Consider the following 18599-nt stretch of genomic DNA (forward strand, 5'->3'; position numbering starts at 1 on the left):
AAGTACAGGAAGAGATATTCACGATTGAGTTCTACCCATTCTTGTTGGGTAACGTTTTCGAAAAGGTGCACCATAGTAAAGTAAGATTTCAAAAAAAAGGTCACCAAAGACTGTTTTGACGCCCCCAAAAATCGTTGCGACCGACGCGAATGACCTTTTGATCCTTGCTTCAGATAAGTAAAAAATAAAAAGCAAATAAATATGTTTTCATGAGCAAAACATTCAAATACTTTATTTATGAGAAATTCATATTTTTTAAAAGTCGTCCATTTTTTGAACAAGCATCGATTGGTTTACTGTGGGTTCTAGCAGTTTGTTAATTTTCATCAACTTAGCGTGTCTAGTCGCACAGTGTGACTCAAAGTCAACTTCATTCTCGAGTAAAATATTTCGGCATAGTTTACATGAGTAGTACAATTTCTTGGTGCCTTGCAACTGGTGACGAATGAGTTGTGCTTCCGTTTTGAACACACTATGACACTGGTTGCACAGGTTTTGGCCTGTGGGATTTCTGTATACGTGATGATATTCAAAACAATGTAACTGAAGCCCCTTTTCAGTTTTGTATATCCGATTACAACTGCAGCAAAGGAAACACTTCAGGTAAAGAACCTTGTACTCATCTGTTTCCTTAATCAAATCGAAAGCGACTTTGTCATCAGCAGTTAGGTGGGCATTGAGTTCAATTGACGCACTGAAATGAAGGATTGTTTTAAATATTTAAACAATCACACTGTATCATGAACAGAAAAACTTACATTGTTGTTTCCTGCTTCGAAACCATCATGTTTTGCGGTTCTACACAAACTGTGTCGTTGCTTCCGGTTACGATTGTGGGATGCAGAGAACTTCGGTGATCTTCAAAGTCCGTATCCGATAGTAACAGCTGTGAGCAGATTTTGCAAAAGTAGAAAATCTTTTTCACCGATAGCAAAAGATGCATTTTGACATCATGAACGCTTTCACACTCCACCGTACAAATAGTACAGCTGATTCCATCCGTCTGACCGCGAAGCTGAGAATGGACTGTTTGCTGATGGCGACGTAAGGCCACGGACGAATCAAACAACTGCAAACACCCGCAACAGATAAGACCCTTCAACCAGAGAACCATGTAGTGATCCGTTTCGTGTATAAGATCAAAAACTTTGTTAGCGATTTCGTTCTCCTCGTCACTATCGTTGTTGCTGGAAAATAAAATAATCAAATTTCTCTATACTTCGGCGCAGTCTGGAAGATCTTACCTTTCGTATTTTTGTACGTATGAATCTAACCCGTTGTCTGAATTCATCGGATTTTCTTGGCCCGCAGATACACTCTCTAAACTGTGAAATATAGAACAAATGATAGCCTAACCAAATTCAATAAATGTACCGTCCTACCTTGGATCGTCGTCCATTCCAAAAATCTCTCGCATTTGAGAATCGATTTCATCGGATTCGTCCAACTCGACCGTAACATTGAAAGTGTCCTGACTTTCGTTAACAACAAGCGAATTCCCCAGTCCGTTGCTAGGCTTTTCCTCATGGATGCTACGCCGCCGTTGAACTGTTTCCAGAGGATCTGATTCAATAGCTGGTTCGATAACACAATCCATTTCCTCTTTAATTTCGGCAGATTCCGGAATTTTAGAAGAGACATTTTGTTGCTTTGTTATTTTTTTCTCCTCATGTTTCCTTAAATGATTATTGATCGCTTGGACCGTTGAACCAAAGAAACTGCATGTGTTACAGCAAAAGCCCGTGTGTGGTTTAAGCTTTTTTTGCTTGGTATCACCTTTGAACGGTGTGAAGTTTTCGAACGGCAGCTTACACTTAACGCATTTTTCTTTTATTGCATCCAATGTATAGTGCGTTCGACAGGTAGAGCATGTAAAACTTACTATTTGTGAAGCAGAATAACGACCCTTATCTTGTAGCACTTTAAAGCGGTTAGGAATAAGCTTGCTATTTTTTGTTGCTTTAGAAACTATTGTATCTGCAAGCTTTTTAAATTCTTTCGGAGTAGAAAATGATATTACGTTTGACGCCTTCTGCGGTGAAGTGTCGAGGCGACTTGTTGAGTTAGTGGTTTTATATGTAAGCGGTGATGCGGCTGATTTCGCAGGTCGAAATACTTTTCTCGGTGGACTGACCGATGTGTTTGGACGTACAACCTGTTGTACGATTGCTGATCGTGACTTGATTCGATGGGATGGCTTCAGTTTTGCACTTGTAACTTCCCAAGTGTTTGATTCAGAAGCAGATGAAAGATCTGCCGTTTCGTCAGTTATGACTTCTGCCCTTGATCGACGTGATCGCATATGTGCTTTCAGATTATCATTTCTTGTCTTTTGTGAGTTTTCTGATAATTGTTTCCTTATTATCGCATTTGAACGTAGACATTGTTGTTGAAAACTGTAGCCAATGTTCAGTTGCCCCAGACAATCGACGCAAATGTACTGAGGAAAGCCATCGTCTTCGGTTATCTCTAGACCAGCATATTTTTTTATCATGTCGCTGATCTTCATCAAATGTTTGTCACAAATGCAAAACAGGGAAACTAGTTCCTGTGAATCCTTCTTCAGGCAGATTCGACAACAATAATCGTCTTGTTCACTAGTCAAGCGTGAGCTTCGTTTAAAGTTTCCATAGGATTGGCGGCATCGTTTCCAACAAGAATATGCCACATCCAATTGTCCGACGCATCCATCACATGCCAGCTGTGGTAGCTGATCAAGAGTTGAAATCTGAAGACATAAAACACTGCAGAATTAATATCGTTTTTCACTATGCATTTGTATTAAACAATAAGAATCATATCAACAGTAGGATTATTTACCGGAACACCCGTACAAGCTAAAACCATATGCGCCAGCAGCATTTTTTGAGTAGAAGCGACACAAAACAAAGACATCAGTTCATTAACATCGGTTTCGAGACAGACGCGGCAGCGTAGATCTTCCGGAACATCCTCGTCAGTCATATTTCAGATAAAAATCACAAAATTCCTAAACGAAAACACGCAAAATGCACGACTTCAAAGAAATGTTGCGAATGAAGCAGTTAAAACGATGGAGGTTAACGTCGTTGCACTAACTTGACACTCTGGCAAGGGTGCCAAGATTTTTTTTGACATCATGTTATTACACTGAGAAAAATATCGTCTCATGCATTCCTATACTGAACCTAAAAATTACATTAAATTTACTTGATAAAAAAAGCTTTTTCCCTGTGGGTTCCCGAATGAACGACATCATAAATTCACTATACTAGATATAATAAAACGACCAAGAGTATGGTTTTAACGATATATGGTATAGTATATCATACTTCTATATGCGGGTTGTAATATAATTTCTGCGTGCGAATCACTTATACTTCAGGAATCAGGAATTGTGTCCCATTGTATTAATTCAAACGATTTAATATATATTATGTGAAATATTAAGGAGTTACTGATTCCTCAAATTTTGTTTATGTGAAAAGGAAATGAAAGTCTTTAAAGGGTGAGTAAGGGATAATTTGATTAAAAACACGTTTTTGCAATTTTTTTCGGAGAAACAGATTAGGCAAATTTATTCAAACTTCATTTAAAGAATGTTTAGCTAAATGTCCGTATATTAATATTGAAAAAAAGGCGGTAACACAGCATGCCCCCAAAACCTCCTTTGAGAATCAAGTTGCGCGGTGAACACGATAGCTCGGCGTAGAATTATCTGACATCAAAAATGGCCTTAAATTTACTTAAAGTACGAGTTATTCTCTCCCCTCCGTCGTTTTCAAGTTATTATTTTGATTTTTTAACAGTTCATGGCATATTTAAGCAAAAAACGCGATCTCACTCAAAATTTTCCGCCAATTTTGAAGTGAAAAACTACCATAATATGAGTATGGAAAAATTTCAAAAACGTAGGGGGAGGCATTTTATACCAAGAAAGTATGTTCCAAGTTTGAAAAGAATCGGTTCAGTAGATTTTGCAGGATCGTGTTCACGTACTTCGAAAAATTGGTTTTCAGAAAAAAACGCGTTTAAATATATATTTCTCAAAAAGTATTTTGACAGTTTTGTTCCGACTGATTTGAAATTTTGACACAATATTTTTGAGTTGTTAAATTACAAGAAAATGTAAAAAAACGATTTTCCGAAATCATTTATCCCTAAAAAAAGTTTCGACAGTTTAGACATTACATTTCTTGTATAATAGCAAAGTGTTTTTCAAACACTTTACGTCTGCTCAGCGGATTATATTGATCCGTGAGTTTGCATCAGCAGGTCATCATAATCTGCTGATGCACTGATGAGTCGAAGACGAAACGTAAACATGCCAAATGGTTTCGTGCGCCTTAAATTTGGAGTTAAAAAAAAACTTTTTGCACCTTCAAATTACCATCTTCGAAATGTTTTTTAACAGTCGGTTAATGAAATATGTAAATAAAACTTGATAAAAATATGTAAAAAAGTCTTAAAAAATTTCTCCATAAAACTAGCTTATAGATTTATAATCTTTATGTTTGAGTGTAATAATTTTTTCTTAAGACTTTCGCAGATCATTTTGCCTGAGTGGATAGTCCCCGCTTGTTAGGAATTCTGACAACCGTCAGAAGGCTGGCTGCATTCCGGCTGCTATCAAAATTTTCCAGGCGAAATTGCGTCATTATCTCGCCGTACGTGTTTTGTTTATTTCCCTCCTCCTTCTTTTTTCTTTTTGTTTTTTATTCGACTTCATTTGATATTCGTCAATCCCGCATGTACATACAAAAAACGTATCTTGAGACGTGGTAAATAAGATTGAAATATGGGTATGTTTGATAGTGTGAAAGCAATGTTATTGGCGGTTATTGACAATAACATTCTCCATAATTAGTATATATGAAGGGCAATAATTTATTGCCTTTCATATGTACTTTTTATTAGAAAAATAAAACCAAGACGCCTAAAATGTAGAACCGATTCAAAACGGTTCTGCCAATCTTGTATGGTAAGAATCCGACTGAAAAAGAACCGTCAATAACCGCTAGGCGAAATTCTCTGTTGGAAACGGTTGTTACATTGTTGCCAGACTTCTGCTGGCAGACATAGCCAGCCGTCTGTGGGTAAATCTGCCCGCCGCGTACAAGTGAGTCAATGCGCAAGTAATGTCCATTTGGCTTTAAGGTTCTATTTACAATCTAAGGAAAACCACAGAGAGCAGACATCCAAGTAGAGATTTCAATTTGTGTAAGAAATTTAACGGTTGTTTTGAAAAGCAATCACCAAGTAGCAATTCTCTGGTAGAGGTGCTTCGATCAGCCTAGTAATCCCTTATGGGCTCCCCACCGTCGTGCGCAACGGTGATTTTTAATGATTTTTTAGTTGTATGTTTTACACAGCTTTTTTGAAAAAGTTTGTACTAGCTTGGATGTCTGTTCTCCGTGGGAAAACATCCATTGTGGAAAAATACAATAATTATTGCAGTTTTTTTTTTCTGATTCTGCTAGACGAATCTTTAAGACAGAAACATAAGTTTATTTAGACAAAATATATCAAATCACGCGTTTTTTTAGAACGGCCAATAAGCTATCCATCAACATTCACTTTGAAGAGTAATTTCGAATGACTCGGCACACGCTAAGAGTAAGTCATTATAGTAGACGGTAGAGAAAAGTTTTCTCTTTCGTCTGGTGTTAAATTTAATACTCTATAGCGGCGCTTACACGAGAATTACTTTTGTCATTTTTAATGATGACTAAGTAATGATGTATTTCAAATTTGATAGAAAACTCGTCATTACTGCATCATACACGTTCATTAAAATGATATTATTTTTCAGTAATGACATTTTTAATGACTCGTGTAAGGGCCGCTTATCTTTCATAGCTCGCTTGCAATTTCTTTCGAAAGTGGAAGTTGACAGGTGGCTTGTAAATTAACTCTTGGTCCTTAAACAGAAAGCTAACTGGCGTTCATGAGGAATGCATTAAACTTGTTTGTCACAATATACCACGATGGCGAGCGTTTGATTAGTAAAACAATTTCCTCGAAGAATTCTGATTCCAGACTCTGCGTTAATTTTTTCATAGATTTTCATTTCATAGCTGTATTCGCCAGTCTATTCTCTTGTTAGATACTGATTTAAATAACTAAATCTAACTCAAGACAATTTTGCGTCTTCACAAGATATAAATACAAATGGTCTTAAGAAATTGCCAGCATCACATATGAAATTTATTTAATTGTGACAGATTCAGCTTAGAGCGAAATCAGTCTTCTGTTCAGTAACGCCATCGGACGGTATCACATGTAACATATCATGCCAAATGTATGAGTGGCTTTCACAGAAAGCGAACAGTGAACAAGATCGATCAATCAAGTAATTCTAGAAATATTGAGGTAGTTGGAAACGTTTACTTAATACTGCAAAGGACTTTGAAGGACTGGTGGTTAAGTGTTAAATCCGAATCCAACTATCCTACACTCAGAAAAATATTATGGTAACAGTTACTATATAGAGGGCCAACTTGACCATGAGCGTATAGTGGTTTTCAGCCGACTATGAAATCAGATGATTTCAACAATAGTCAAGTTCATGTTTACTATGAATGGTATCGGCTCTAGAATAGTAATATTGAACAGTGTATTGTATGAATAACTAATACGATTGAGATGGTTAGCCTAACCATGACCGAATATTTTTTTTACATTGTAGTTTTTGCTATAACCAGAGTCATGTTTTTTTTTTACATTTCACTTCTAGTTATTTCGAAACTAAAAGCAGTGGTTGATTCAACAATGCTGAAGATCAGCAAAACATGAGCTAATGTTGAAAAGTTTGATGAATTTAAATTCTAGAACAAGAAAACAAAATAGTTTAATGGAATTTTATTTTATTTTCACATCATATTGAATGATGACATGCCTGGTAAAATGTTGAATAGCAACGTAGACACTGAGGAGCATTGTTTGATAGCAGCAGTTGATCAAAGACTCTGATGTCCGGTGGATTTTTTCCTGAAGCAGGAATGAGCAGCATGAAAGAAATTAATAGCCAAGTCCAGATGTAAACCTCGTTACCTACCTGCGATATATTATTATTTTTTCCGTCGGATTTGAATTCGGAAATCGGATGATATTCGTCGTTTTCATCAATCATTGGATGTTGTTTCTACAGCGACCGATAATGAATAATAAATCGTATACGAGACGTTGATTTCACTGGAAAACGTAGCCGTTGAAGGAAAAATTGTTGAAAAATTGAATTTCAATGACGGAAACTAGTAAGGCTACAAACTTTACTCACCTGCAAGACCTACCAAATTACACAAAGTCATCATATAAAATAATTTTTTCATATCAATCACTGATGTGTTACCCACGTACGAAATTTTCTGCTATATTGTAACTTTATGTGAAAATAACATAGAACATGCGTTTATTGACAATTTGTATAGTCAGCACAAATGAAAGTGTTATCAAACTTCATAATCGTCTATCAAACCATGTATCTATTTATGGTAACATTATTATACTGTGAACATATTCACAGCAGTTTCACCTTACTAGAATTTGTGAGTTTAACTATTTGTTCTTATATTTGAGATGACTACCATTGTCAGTATGACCATACCAGAAAAGTCATAAATACAAATAGTTTAGTCAAGCTGTAGTCTTTGTTGTCTAGTAATTTATACAATATGAATGAATAGTCATATATCATGCTCTTTGCTACTATTTTAGCGTATAGTTGAAATGACAATGAAAAGCAGCCCACATTATCAGATCCGAATGGATTCCGAATCGGCGAGAAATTTTCATTCGGAATTTCATGTGGAAATCATAATGGATTCCGAATCAATTCCAACTCCAGTGCAACAACCGATTCCGAATGAACCGGTTCGCCTACAACCGGTTGATTCGGAAATCATTCGGAATTGAGTGAGAAGATGCGGACTGAATTGTCAATTCGTCTTCTTCTTCTTCTTTCCTGATTTTGCACGTTTTCGTGCTGATTTTCAGTTTATTTTTAAACGAAAACATTATATAACTGAATATACAAATTTAAATCTTCATGTTTTTCGGATATACAGAACTAGTAAATAACCAGTTCTACTTAGAATCCCAACATAAACTATTGAAATTCGCTGGAAACTAACAAAACGGCCTACCTTAGTCAGCATCATCCATTCCTCTAGCTGGAGTGTAGTGAAATGGCTTAAGTCGCTTAAATTTCACACTAACACATTCATAAAATGAGCGAATATTCAATGACATTCATAATGTCACTGTCAATCAGGTTGATCGAGCAGCCAACTCAGGCGAAAATTCTAGCACTAAACCGATCGAGCACTAAAAAATCATGCAGTCGAGTAAGAATTCATTGCTCATTCCGTCATTTCGATAATGTGGGAGGTTGCTGTTACCCACATTATCAGATCCGAATGGATTCCGAATCAATTCCGAATCGGCGAGAAATTTTCATTCGGAATTTCATGTGGAAATCATAATGAATTCCGAATCAATTCCAACTCCAGTGCAACAACCGATTCCGAATGAACCGGTTCGCCTACAACCGGTTGATTCGGAAATCATTCGGAATTGAGTGAGAAGATGCGGACTGAATTGTCAATTCGTCTTCTTCTTCTTCTTTCCTGATTTTGCACGTTTTCGTGCTGATTTTCAGTTTATTTTTAAACGAAAACCTTATATAACTGAATATACAAATTTAAAACTTCATGTTTTTCGGATATACAGAACTAGTAAATAACTAGTTCTTCTTAGAATCCCAATATAAACTATTGAAATTCGCTGGAAATTAACAAAACGGCCTACCTTAGTCAGCATCATCCATTCCTCTAGCTGGAGAGTAGTGAAATGGCTTAAGTCGCTTAAATTTCACACTAACACATTCATAAAATGAGCGAATATTCAATGACATTTATAATGTCACTGTCAATCAGGTTGATCGAGCTGCCAACTCAGGCGAAAATTCTAGCACTGAACCGATCGAGCACTGAAAAATCATGCAGTCGAGTAAGAATTCATTACGCATTCCGTCATTTCGATAATGTGGGTACTATGGTTCTTTTCTCAGTGTAGGTTTATTGTTGTTCCAACTTTGGTAATATCAGTGGCCATAGGGCAAAGGTCGTGTGATTGATGTCCCGAGCAGGAGATCATAGTAAATTTAAAATTGAATGGGGGGCAGAAGTTTATTTTAGTTAAAATCAAGTAAAGTTATGAAAACTAAAGCTATCTATCTATCGACTAATTTTAATAGTGATCATCCTGATAATGATCTCTCAACTTCTTGGCTATGTTTGTGGAAAAGTTGCAACCGTCGAAGTTGCAGCAATGCAGTTTATTGCCAGTATGTACTGTCATGTGCAGTTGCAGGTCTCGGTTCCGGATGAAACGGGCGGCGCATATTTCACAAATGAACGGTTTATCGTTCAGATGAATGGCACGTTCGTGCCTTTTGCAGTCTACTGGAGTACGGTACGTATTTGAACAATAGGAGCACGCAAAAGGTCGATCGTCGGTGTGGATGATGAGGTGTTTTTGTAGCTGCGGTCGGGAACCGAAACTGAGCTTGCACAGGTGACATTTGTAAGGCTTGTCTTCTACGTGCGCATTGATCATGTGCTGTTTCTTGGCTGATTTGCTGTGATAACCTTTTCCGCAAATTTCGCATATTTCGGAGAATGATTGCTGTTCGTGAACACGCGCTATATGCTTCGTCAAAGTAAACTTACTGGCATAGATGGACTCACACTGTGGACAGGGAAACTCGTGAATTACCCTAGCATCTGTTGAATGAACACGTTTTTCGTGTTGCCTTAACTTTTGACGAGTAGCGAATTTAGAACTACATAAGCTGCACGCATTGTTCCGCGATTGCGTATGCGATTTAATGTGTGCATCAAAGGAATCCTCTTTCGGAAAGTGACGTTTGCAAAGGGGGCAAACTTTCTCTGGTTCATCAGTAAAAAGGCTATTCGCAAGTTGTTGCTCGCCATGAACAGTTTGGCAATGTTCTTTCAGTTCTGACATTGTAGATTTAATCTCGCAACAACCACGGAAACAGCAAAAGTATTCCGTTATCTCTAATTCATTCTGAATTCTTCGCAAACCATCCGGTGCTTGATGTACTCCAACCTCAATGTGCTTCTTCATCAACGGACGCTGATCCGTACTGTATTTACAATCCGTTTCTCGACAAACGTATGTTCTTGTCCCAATGTACGCCAGTTGATGTTTCATCAACAACTGCTTATCCGAAAAACTATTGTGACACATCACACAAAAGAATTGGGGATACTCTTCCAGATCACCCTGATGAATTTCTCTGATGTGCTCGAAAAGAGATTCGCCGTCCGGGAAAGTATTGGAACAGCCACAACATCGGTTATCTACGGTATGGATTGTTTCCACATTATCCTCAAAATCTAGCCTTTCCCCTTCTGAAGAATCAAGGATTGGATGGAAACGAGTAAACTCGAAATGCAATTCAAGAGCTAGCCTTTCTTTTGTCAGAATATTGCAAATCTTGCACCGGAAATAATGTTTTTTATTCCGATTCTCTTGATGTTCATTCAATTCAGTGGAATAATTAAAACGCATTTTGCAATAATTGCACTTGACATGACTCCGCACTTTTGTTTTCTCCATATGGCTAACTTTCATATGTTTTTTCAACTCTTCCTCATTCTCCACTAACCAACCACAGCAGCATACGACACCATTGAAACGCAACTGCTCAAAATATTCTTCATCCTCTATTGTGACAAACAAGGCTCGCAAACTATCCGATCCTAGTTCCGGCGCGTCCAAGTAAATGAATGGATCTTGCGTTTCATGTTGTTGTTGAGATTTACCGAGGGCTGTCTTTTTCCGTTGTTTGACAGCTACCAAATCACCCGTATCTAGATTCAATGGATTATCAACATACCCAGTCGAATCAATGGGTTCGGTTTTTACGAAATTTGGCAAAACATTCTTCGATTGTGCATCTGAGCTGATCATCAATTCTCTAAAGACGGAGATTGTTGATAATTGCTCGAAACACTTGGTACAGATGTTCTGTGGAAGTTTATCAGTGTGAGCTGGACGAGCAATTCCAATAGTTTCTACTATTATGTCAGCAATCAATTGGTACTTTTCGGCGTAGATACAAAAAACAGAAATCAACTCATCTGCCTCGGTTTCGTTGCAAAGCCGACAACAAACTTCAACGTCATTGATTGTTTTTTCTTGAAAAATAGCTTGTCTGAGGAGGCTGTTTACACGGATGCATTTTTTACGAAAGCTACAAGCCACATTCAACTTTTCAACGCACTCTCCACAAACAAACTGAGGCATTCCATCGTCGGCGTGCGGTTTATCAGATGCTCCTAATCTAAGGGTATCTTCAATCATGTCCACAACAAGTTGTTGTTGAGCATAACTCGTGCAATAAAGGGAAACTAATTCATCCACCTCGGAACGTAGGCATAGACGGCATACAAAGAAATCGTCAGATTCCGATTTACAATCCATATTTTGGTTACTATTGCGACAGAAGTAATCTGTTTTTAACCTACAGAAAATTACTCTTTGATACTGTAATGTTCCCAATATTTTATTTTAGATCTTTTTTACCAAATTAGTTTTGCAGTACCAGGAAATTTTTTTTCAAAAATCTGCTGCGACCTTGTTTACTTTTATAAAGATGATTAAAACACGAAACGCGCAAACAAACAGCGAAAACTATACACGATGGACAAAAGACATTCAGAATGTAATTCGACAAACACATGCACTGAAAAAAATCAGCAAAAATATACACATAACTATACCCACTTGTACGCGGCGGGCAGATTTCCCACCCAGACGTCTGGCTATGTCTGCCAGCCATTTTCTGCCAGAATTCCGGCAACAACGCAACAACCGTTTCCGGCAGAGAATCTCGCCTAGCGGTTATTAACGGTACTTTTTCTGTCGGATTCTTGCCATACAAGATTGGCAGAATCGTTTTGAATCGGTTCTACATTTTTAGCGTCATGGTTCTATTTTTTCAATAAAAAGTACATATGAAAGGCAATAAGTTATTGGCCTTCATATATACTAATCATGGAAAATGTTATTGCCAATAACATTGCATTCTCACTACCAAACATACCCATACACTTAAATATTTTAGCTGAGTCTCGGCAAAAAAATGCCGAGATTCGCACAGCCGAGTAATCAGCAATCATCTCGGCAAAAATAAAATAACTGAGCGTCTCGGCACCCTCAAATTGAACAAACGTCAAATATTGCCGAAATCGTCAGCATAAGATTTCGGCAATCCAATAAAACGAAAAAATTAAAAAACAAAATACCGAATCATTAGTAATTAAAAATCTAGTCAATTTTTTTTGTTTGTAATTTCTCAACATTATAAACACACCATTCAGGATCAAAAATTCATTTTATTAACAATTAAAGGAGGCTTACAAATTTTTCGCCAGTAGTGTTTAAAGCCTCTACCTTAAAACATGTAGCATAATAAAAAGCGGCGTTTCCGGATGCGGCCACCTTGAGTCGAGCTGGAACGAATATATGAAAATAAAAATGAATATACAAAAATGTTCAATATTTAATGATGCATATACGGTATTGTTCAAAAAATAAACTCACTTTGATCTATTGAATTTGTCCATGCATTGGGTTATTTTTTCGCATATCCCCCAAAGTTTTGTCTCGACGACTCTTTGAGCCCCGTGTTGGGTGTTTTTCCCTTATAATGTGCTCTGATAAAGTCGCTTTTTATAAAGCGAAACATGTCACTATATTTATTCAATATTTTTACTTGCAAGTGGTTCCACGTTCCAGATTATCCATTTTTTCACTCGAGAATTTCATCAGAAAATAATCGCGCAATGCAAAGCGAAAATGTAACGCGGCAATAAATGACAGCTGTCGTGCTGAATCTCGGCAACAGCTAGCGCATATTCCGAAATCTCGGCAAACGTCTCTGCTGATATCGGCATATCTGTTGTTTACTGATAAATTCAGCAAGCAATTATGCCAAATTTCGGCAAAGTGAAGCATTTTACCGAAATGTCAGTGAATGCATTTAACGAAGTTCAGAAACATGCGTATTGATTACTGAGCAATCAGCAAATTTAGGTGTTGCTGATCAGTTTCGGCATTTTATTATGCCGAACTCAAGAAATGGTTTTAAGTGTGCATATTTCAATCTCATTTACCTCGTCTCAAGATTCGTTTTTTGTACGTACATGCGGGATTGACGAATATCAAATGAATTCGAATAAAAAAAAGAAAAAGAAAGAGGAGGGAAATAAACAAGACACGTACGGCGAGCTAATGACGCAATTTCGCCTGGACAATTTTGACAGCAGCCGAAATGCAGCCAGCCTTTTGACGGTTGCCAGAATTCCTCACAAACGGGCAGCAGCTGGAAGTTTCACATGGGAGATCTATAAAAAACTGAAACTGGCACAAGCATATCTTCAGCAAGCCGTCTAAGTTGTATTTATTCGAACAGTTCTACTGTCAAATTTACAACTGGTATACGCTGCCGTTCTATTTTTTGTATTTTTGAATCCCGAGTAAAACGCTACTGGGACTGTCAGTTTTTCTTGTTATAATTTCCAGATTTAAATTTTGAAACTGACATAAACTAGATGCATATAGAATTGGAACACTCCTGAACAAGTAACCACAACGCATTATATACCAACATTAATTCCACTTTATATAAATTCAGTGCGATTCTTTGAATGCCATAAAACATTCAGAACTTTTATAATGCAAATGTAAAGTGGAAATGGGCACTTATAAGACTAATAAAAGATTATATGTGTATAACATGTTCATTGCATTCATAATGCTGAAATATAGTGTATAATTCTTCTTTATCGATTTAATCATTGCATCCCAAATAACAATCAAACCTTTTATGTACACTGCGAATGCACGCAAGACAGATATAAGACCACTAAGTCGTATGTAGGACTTGTAACTTAAGATGTTATTAAACTTCAACAATTCGTTGAAAAACTTAAAAAATTATTTGGGCTTTGTGAAATAAAATATGTAATGCGAATTTAAAAAAAATCTTTCCATTACACATGCGAAGTATTTTTTGGGATCGAACGATTAACTTTTTTTAGTATATAGGGTAACAGAGGTATTTTGGCCACTTCATATATTTTGGCCCACCTAACAAACTTCATCGATTTTATCGGATTTTATCCATGTTAAGTAACCCATGTTGCATCAATTTGATGCCTATCATATTAAATTACCTATTGCGGAAGGGGTTTTCAAAGATATCACAACATTTGGTGGATATTTGTACAAAGTGGGCCAAAATAAAATCAATCCTAAAGTGGGCCAAAATACCTCTGTTACCCTACTCATTTTCTGGAGTTGATCCTTGGATCACGATAACATGCATTTGTAGACGGATAGCCTATACACCCTTCTCTGTAAATAAATTCGTACATATTCTGCTATCTGCGCAATGTAAGTGAATGTCGGTAATACATTTAACTTCTGTTTTACCGACAACTAGTATATTTGTAAACAAAGCTAAATTTAGACTAGCTCAAAATTGAAGAATTTTTCTACTTTTTTTAAACCTAATGCATTGATTTAATGTAGCAATACTATTTCTGTGCACTGTTATCGTTAATGTTTGATTTCAATAAAATATAGCAATAAATGCCAATATATAGTATGACAAAAAGCTGTTATAAGATGATGCTTCATTATATTTTGAATGCAAATTTAATGCACACTGCTTTAAATCATGTTGAATTAATGTGCTTCTACATTAACGATGTTATACTAAAGTTGTAAGAGCAAATTCAGCGGCTAGAAGTTGTATATGGAAGATCTATAATAAAGCAGAAACTGAAACAAACGTATCCCCAGCAAGCCGTTCTAGTTTTATTTATTCGACCAGTTCTTCTGTCAAATTTAAAACTGGTCTACGATGCCGTTCTATTTTTTGTATATTTGAAACACGAGTAAAACACTGCTGGGGCTGCCAGTTTTTCTTGTTATAAAATTCAGATTTAAATTTTATAACTGGCATAAATTATGCATCTAGAACTAGAACACTACTGAATATGCCCTAAATGTGCAATGATATAATGCATATGGTTACTTCCTTATAGTTTCCTTATATCACATTTTGGTGGGAAAAGGTTTCCAATCAGCTTTACAGCCCTGTCCAAAATGTGTTTCCCTCCCCGTTAGTTTGTATCAGGCCGAAATAGCGCATGCGGGCCATATAAACACAGACTAACAGACAGGACACTCAAATTAGATTCTTCAATCATTTTAATGGTCATTTCGAATATTCCTTTATTTGGGATAGTACTCACATGTGTCATGATGGTGCCACGTTACCCTATCAAAAACATCCTGTCTGTCATCCAGACTGTGTTTATTTTTTCATTTACCAACCGATTTGCCATTCATACAGAATTACCTGTAATGTATTGATTTGTATACGTCCATGCGAATTTCATGCGGGTTACAGATTTAATACATATTGCCAAAACTATATACAGAATTGTACCTACTTCTCATCCTCCAACTCAATACAAAATCGAACCCGTTTTGTTACAATATTTATTTGCTTCTGGTCTGCCGCCACCTAATTTCGGGTGAAAATTACCAACACAATCAAAAATAGTCTAGATGAACAACGTTGAGAAAAATTTTTGTTTACCTTCCAATATCGCTAAAAAAGTTAAATATATTATCAACGTAATCCAATAATTTATTGTGACGAATAGTTTGATGAAATCAGGCATCCCTGCAAGCAGCTGATCGGTGTTGACAAACGAGGGGAAACCAACTAGTAAAAAAAAACTTTTACATAACACAAGGGGTGTACAGATAGTAAATAGGTAGCGCAGTACACGCTTACTTGTGGCTACCCAAAATTGAGTCAAAAGTCACTCAATTTCGCAAAAACCACACCTACCCAAAATTGAGTACAGTGAGTATTACGCAATTTTGGGTAAATATGCTTTTCTCAAAATTTGAGTAGAACTTACTCTCTTTTGTTGACATTTGTAAATATGTAGAAAGTACCCATTATTGTCCAACCCAATAATGTTTGAATAAATTGCTTTAAAAACTTTTAAGAAATAACTACGTTTTATTGCAATAGTCACATGTGCAATAGGTTTAATTCAATGTTTTTTTTTTTCAAACATGTATCCGGAACAGTTCTGCTTCTCTCGGCATCAATCCACCAAGCAACTACAAACGGGACGTTTGAAATCTATTCGTAGTTCAAATGTATTTTTATTGCATAATGTAAAAATGCATTTTAATGTATTTTACTCGCCAGCTAGAGCCTGACACGATTCGCTGTCTATAACACTTTTAATTTTATCCATCCGGAAAAACTTGAAAATGTCGGATGGCGCGGTTAAGTTACTTTGACACAGTGACAGATTTAAATACTACTCATTTTTTGACATCTGTTCACAGTTGTTGAAAATGAGTACTTTCGATTCACTCACTGGGTAGCCACAAGTAAGCGTGTACAATATAGGTGGAACTAGCACAGACTAACAGACAGGACACTCAAAATAGATTCTTCAATCATTTTAACGGTCATTTCGAATATTCCTTTATTTGGGACAGTACTCACATGTGTCATGATGGCGCCACGTTACCCTATCAAAAACATCCTGTCTGTCATCTAGACTGTGTTTGTTTTTTTCATTTACCAACAGAGTTGCTATTCATACCTGTAATGTATTGATTTGTATACATCCATGCAAATTTCATGCAGGATACAGATTTAATACGTATTGCCAAAACTATGTACATATTTGTGCCTACTTCTCATCCTTTAACGCAATACAAAATCGAACCCGTTTTGTTACAATATTTACTTGCTTCTGGTCTGCCGCCACTTAATTTCGGGTGAAAACTACCAACACAATAAAAAATAATCTAGATGAACAACGTTGAGTCAAATAAATGGTTACCTTCCAACATCGCGAAAAAGTTAAATATATTATCAACGTAATCCAATAATATATTGTGAATATTCATTTTCAAATACTTTGATGAAATCAGGCATCCCTGCAAGCAGCTGATCGGTGTTGACAAACGAGGGGAAACCAACTAGTAAAAAAATTTTTACATAACACAAGGGGTGTACAGATAGTAAATAGTTCGCGCAGTACAATATAGGTGGAACTAGTGCATCACGAAATATTATTTTTATAAGAATTTACACTTACTGTCATGTCTGTTAGTCTGTGCTCTAGGTCTATAAACAAGTAACAACAGTACAGTTCCCATTGTTCTCAAGCGTTACAAAAATTGTTGTTCTCTGTTTCTGTCAAAACGATTTATTACGTTTCAGAGAGCGTTATGATGATTCGGTGAAAATATATTTTAGGTGTTTAAAAACTTCTTCCAATTTAGTCATTTCGTAACAAAATTAACATCATGAGTTTTTTTTTGCAATAATTGCTTCCATTAAACAGCCTGGAACGTCATTCCATACTCGGAATCACACTGCCTTTTGTGATCGATAATTTTTTTAAATTCCGTTTCCGTTATTTTACATTTTAATACTATTCCTGCATGATTTTCCGTGTTTTTGATACCGTTGGTAATTTCGAAGAGGCAATCTTCGCATTTTGTGTTTTGTAACAATTTTGTTTACTTCTGCTGCATTTCATCTGAAATTGTTATATTTTTTAAACGGAAATTATGACTCCATTTTACTATTGAAAATACTAGCGCGGATTGCAGAGAATTCAATGGCAAATATTTACTGAAGAGAAGTGTAGTCATGAAATCTATGCACAGTTGAAAATTAAAATTGCAAAAATAAATTCCAAAGTCTCACATAACATATTTTAAATTCATGTTGTGGTTCATTTGCGTACCAAAGATAAAGGGTGATCTTTTTTGCTGATACCTTTTTGGCTTTATGGTGGCACTATTTTTGACAGATCACGCGTGAATCGTGTCTTGTGTCATTATCAAACTTATTCAGGTTGGTCTATAATTTAATCATGAATCGTCGTTTGGTCTATAATTTAACTATGAATGAGTGCTGGCAAAGTTGGAGGAAGATCCAATATTTTAATCGAAAAGTTGTGTTCAGCGACGAAGCTCATTTCTGATTGAATGGATACTAGCATTGCAAGAGCTACCAATAGATCCCAAAAAAGTCACTGTTTGGCGTGGATTATGCACAGGTGGCATTATTCGTGAAATATAGAAATGAATATGAAAATTATAGTGTGCCAAAATTGGACCATACGCATGGGCCATCTAAAGCAGATCCGCGGCCAACATTTGCATGAATTCATCTTCAAACATTAAATTATATTGATTGTTCTACCGACTTTAATAAACATTTTATCAATTTTCTCAATTTTTTGTGTTTTACTTTTTTTTATATATATATATAAAATAAGTATAGAATTCGCTCAAACTTTAGAAAATTTTTCCGAGGCCCGGAGGGCCAAATGACATATACCAACCGATTCAGCTCGACGAACTGAGCAAATGTTCGTGTGTGTGTATGTGTGTGTATGTGTGTGTGTCTGTATGTGTGTTGTCAACTAAGAGGTGGAGATCTCAGAGATGGCTGGACCGAT

General features: G+C 36.3%; 2 protein-coding genes across 2 annotated transcripts; both read right to left on the minus strand.

The window, feature by feature from the left end:
* Positions 1 to 200: 200 nt before the first annotated feature.
* Positions 201 to 3072, minus strand: LOC131431840 (uncharacterized). Its single transcript, XM_058597747.1, has 5 exons — positions 2821 to 3072; positions 1383 to 2728; positions 1245 to 1325; positions 759 to 1187; positions 201 to 694 (listed from the first exon to the last, which is right to left on the minus strand). Exons 1-5 carry the CDS (start codon positions 2962 to 2964, stop codon positions 256 to 258), a joined length of 2439 nt encoding a protein of 812 aa, XP_058453730.1. The 5' UTR covers positions 2965 to 3072; the 3' UTR covers positions 201 to 255.
* Positions 3073 to 9200: 6128 nt separating this feature from the next.
* On the minus strand, positions 9201 to 11723 carry LOC131431842 (zinc finger protein 431-like). The gene is made up of 2 exons (XM_058597749.1): positions 11596 to 11723; positions 9201 to 11533 (listed from the first exon to the last, which is right to left on the minus strand). Exon 2 carries the CDS (start codon positions 11491 to 11493, stop codon positions 9229 to 9231), a length of 2265 nt encoding a protein of 754 aa, XP_058453732.1. The 5' UTR covers positions 11494 to 11533; positions 11596 to 11723; the 3' UTR covers positions 9201 to 9228.
* Between the last annotated feature and the right edge of the window lie 6876 nt (positions 11724 to 18599).

Source organism: Malaya genurostris, chromosome 2 (genome assembly GCF_030247185.1).
Source record: "Malaya genurostris strain Urasoe2022 chromosome 2, Malgen_1.1, whole genome shotgun sequence".
In the NCBI taxonomy this organism is placed as follows: Eukaryota; Metazoa; Arthropoda; class Insecta; order Diptera; family Culicidae; genus Malaya; species Malaya genurostris.

What these genes read in the sequence shown, in the direction of transcription:
- LOC131431842 (XM_058597749.1), bottom strand. Translation starts at nt 11,493, where the DNA reads ATGGATTGTAAATCGGAATCTGACGATTTCTTTGTATGCCGTCTATGC.
- LOC131431840 (XM_058597747.1), bottom strand. Translation starts at nt 2,964, where the DNA reads ATGACTGACGAGGATGTTCCGGAAGATCTACGCTGCCGCGTCTGTCTC. An exon ending in GGAATGGACGACGATCCAAG is followed by an intron (nt 1,326 to 1,382) that starts GTAGGACGGTAC and finishes TATATTTCACAG; the next exon opens with TTTAGAGAGTGTATCTGCGG. An exon ending in TCGAAGCAGGAAACAACAAT is followed by an intron (nt 695 to 758) that starts GTAAGTTTTTCT and finishes CCTTCATTTCAG; the next exon opens with TGCGTCAATTGAACTCAATG.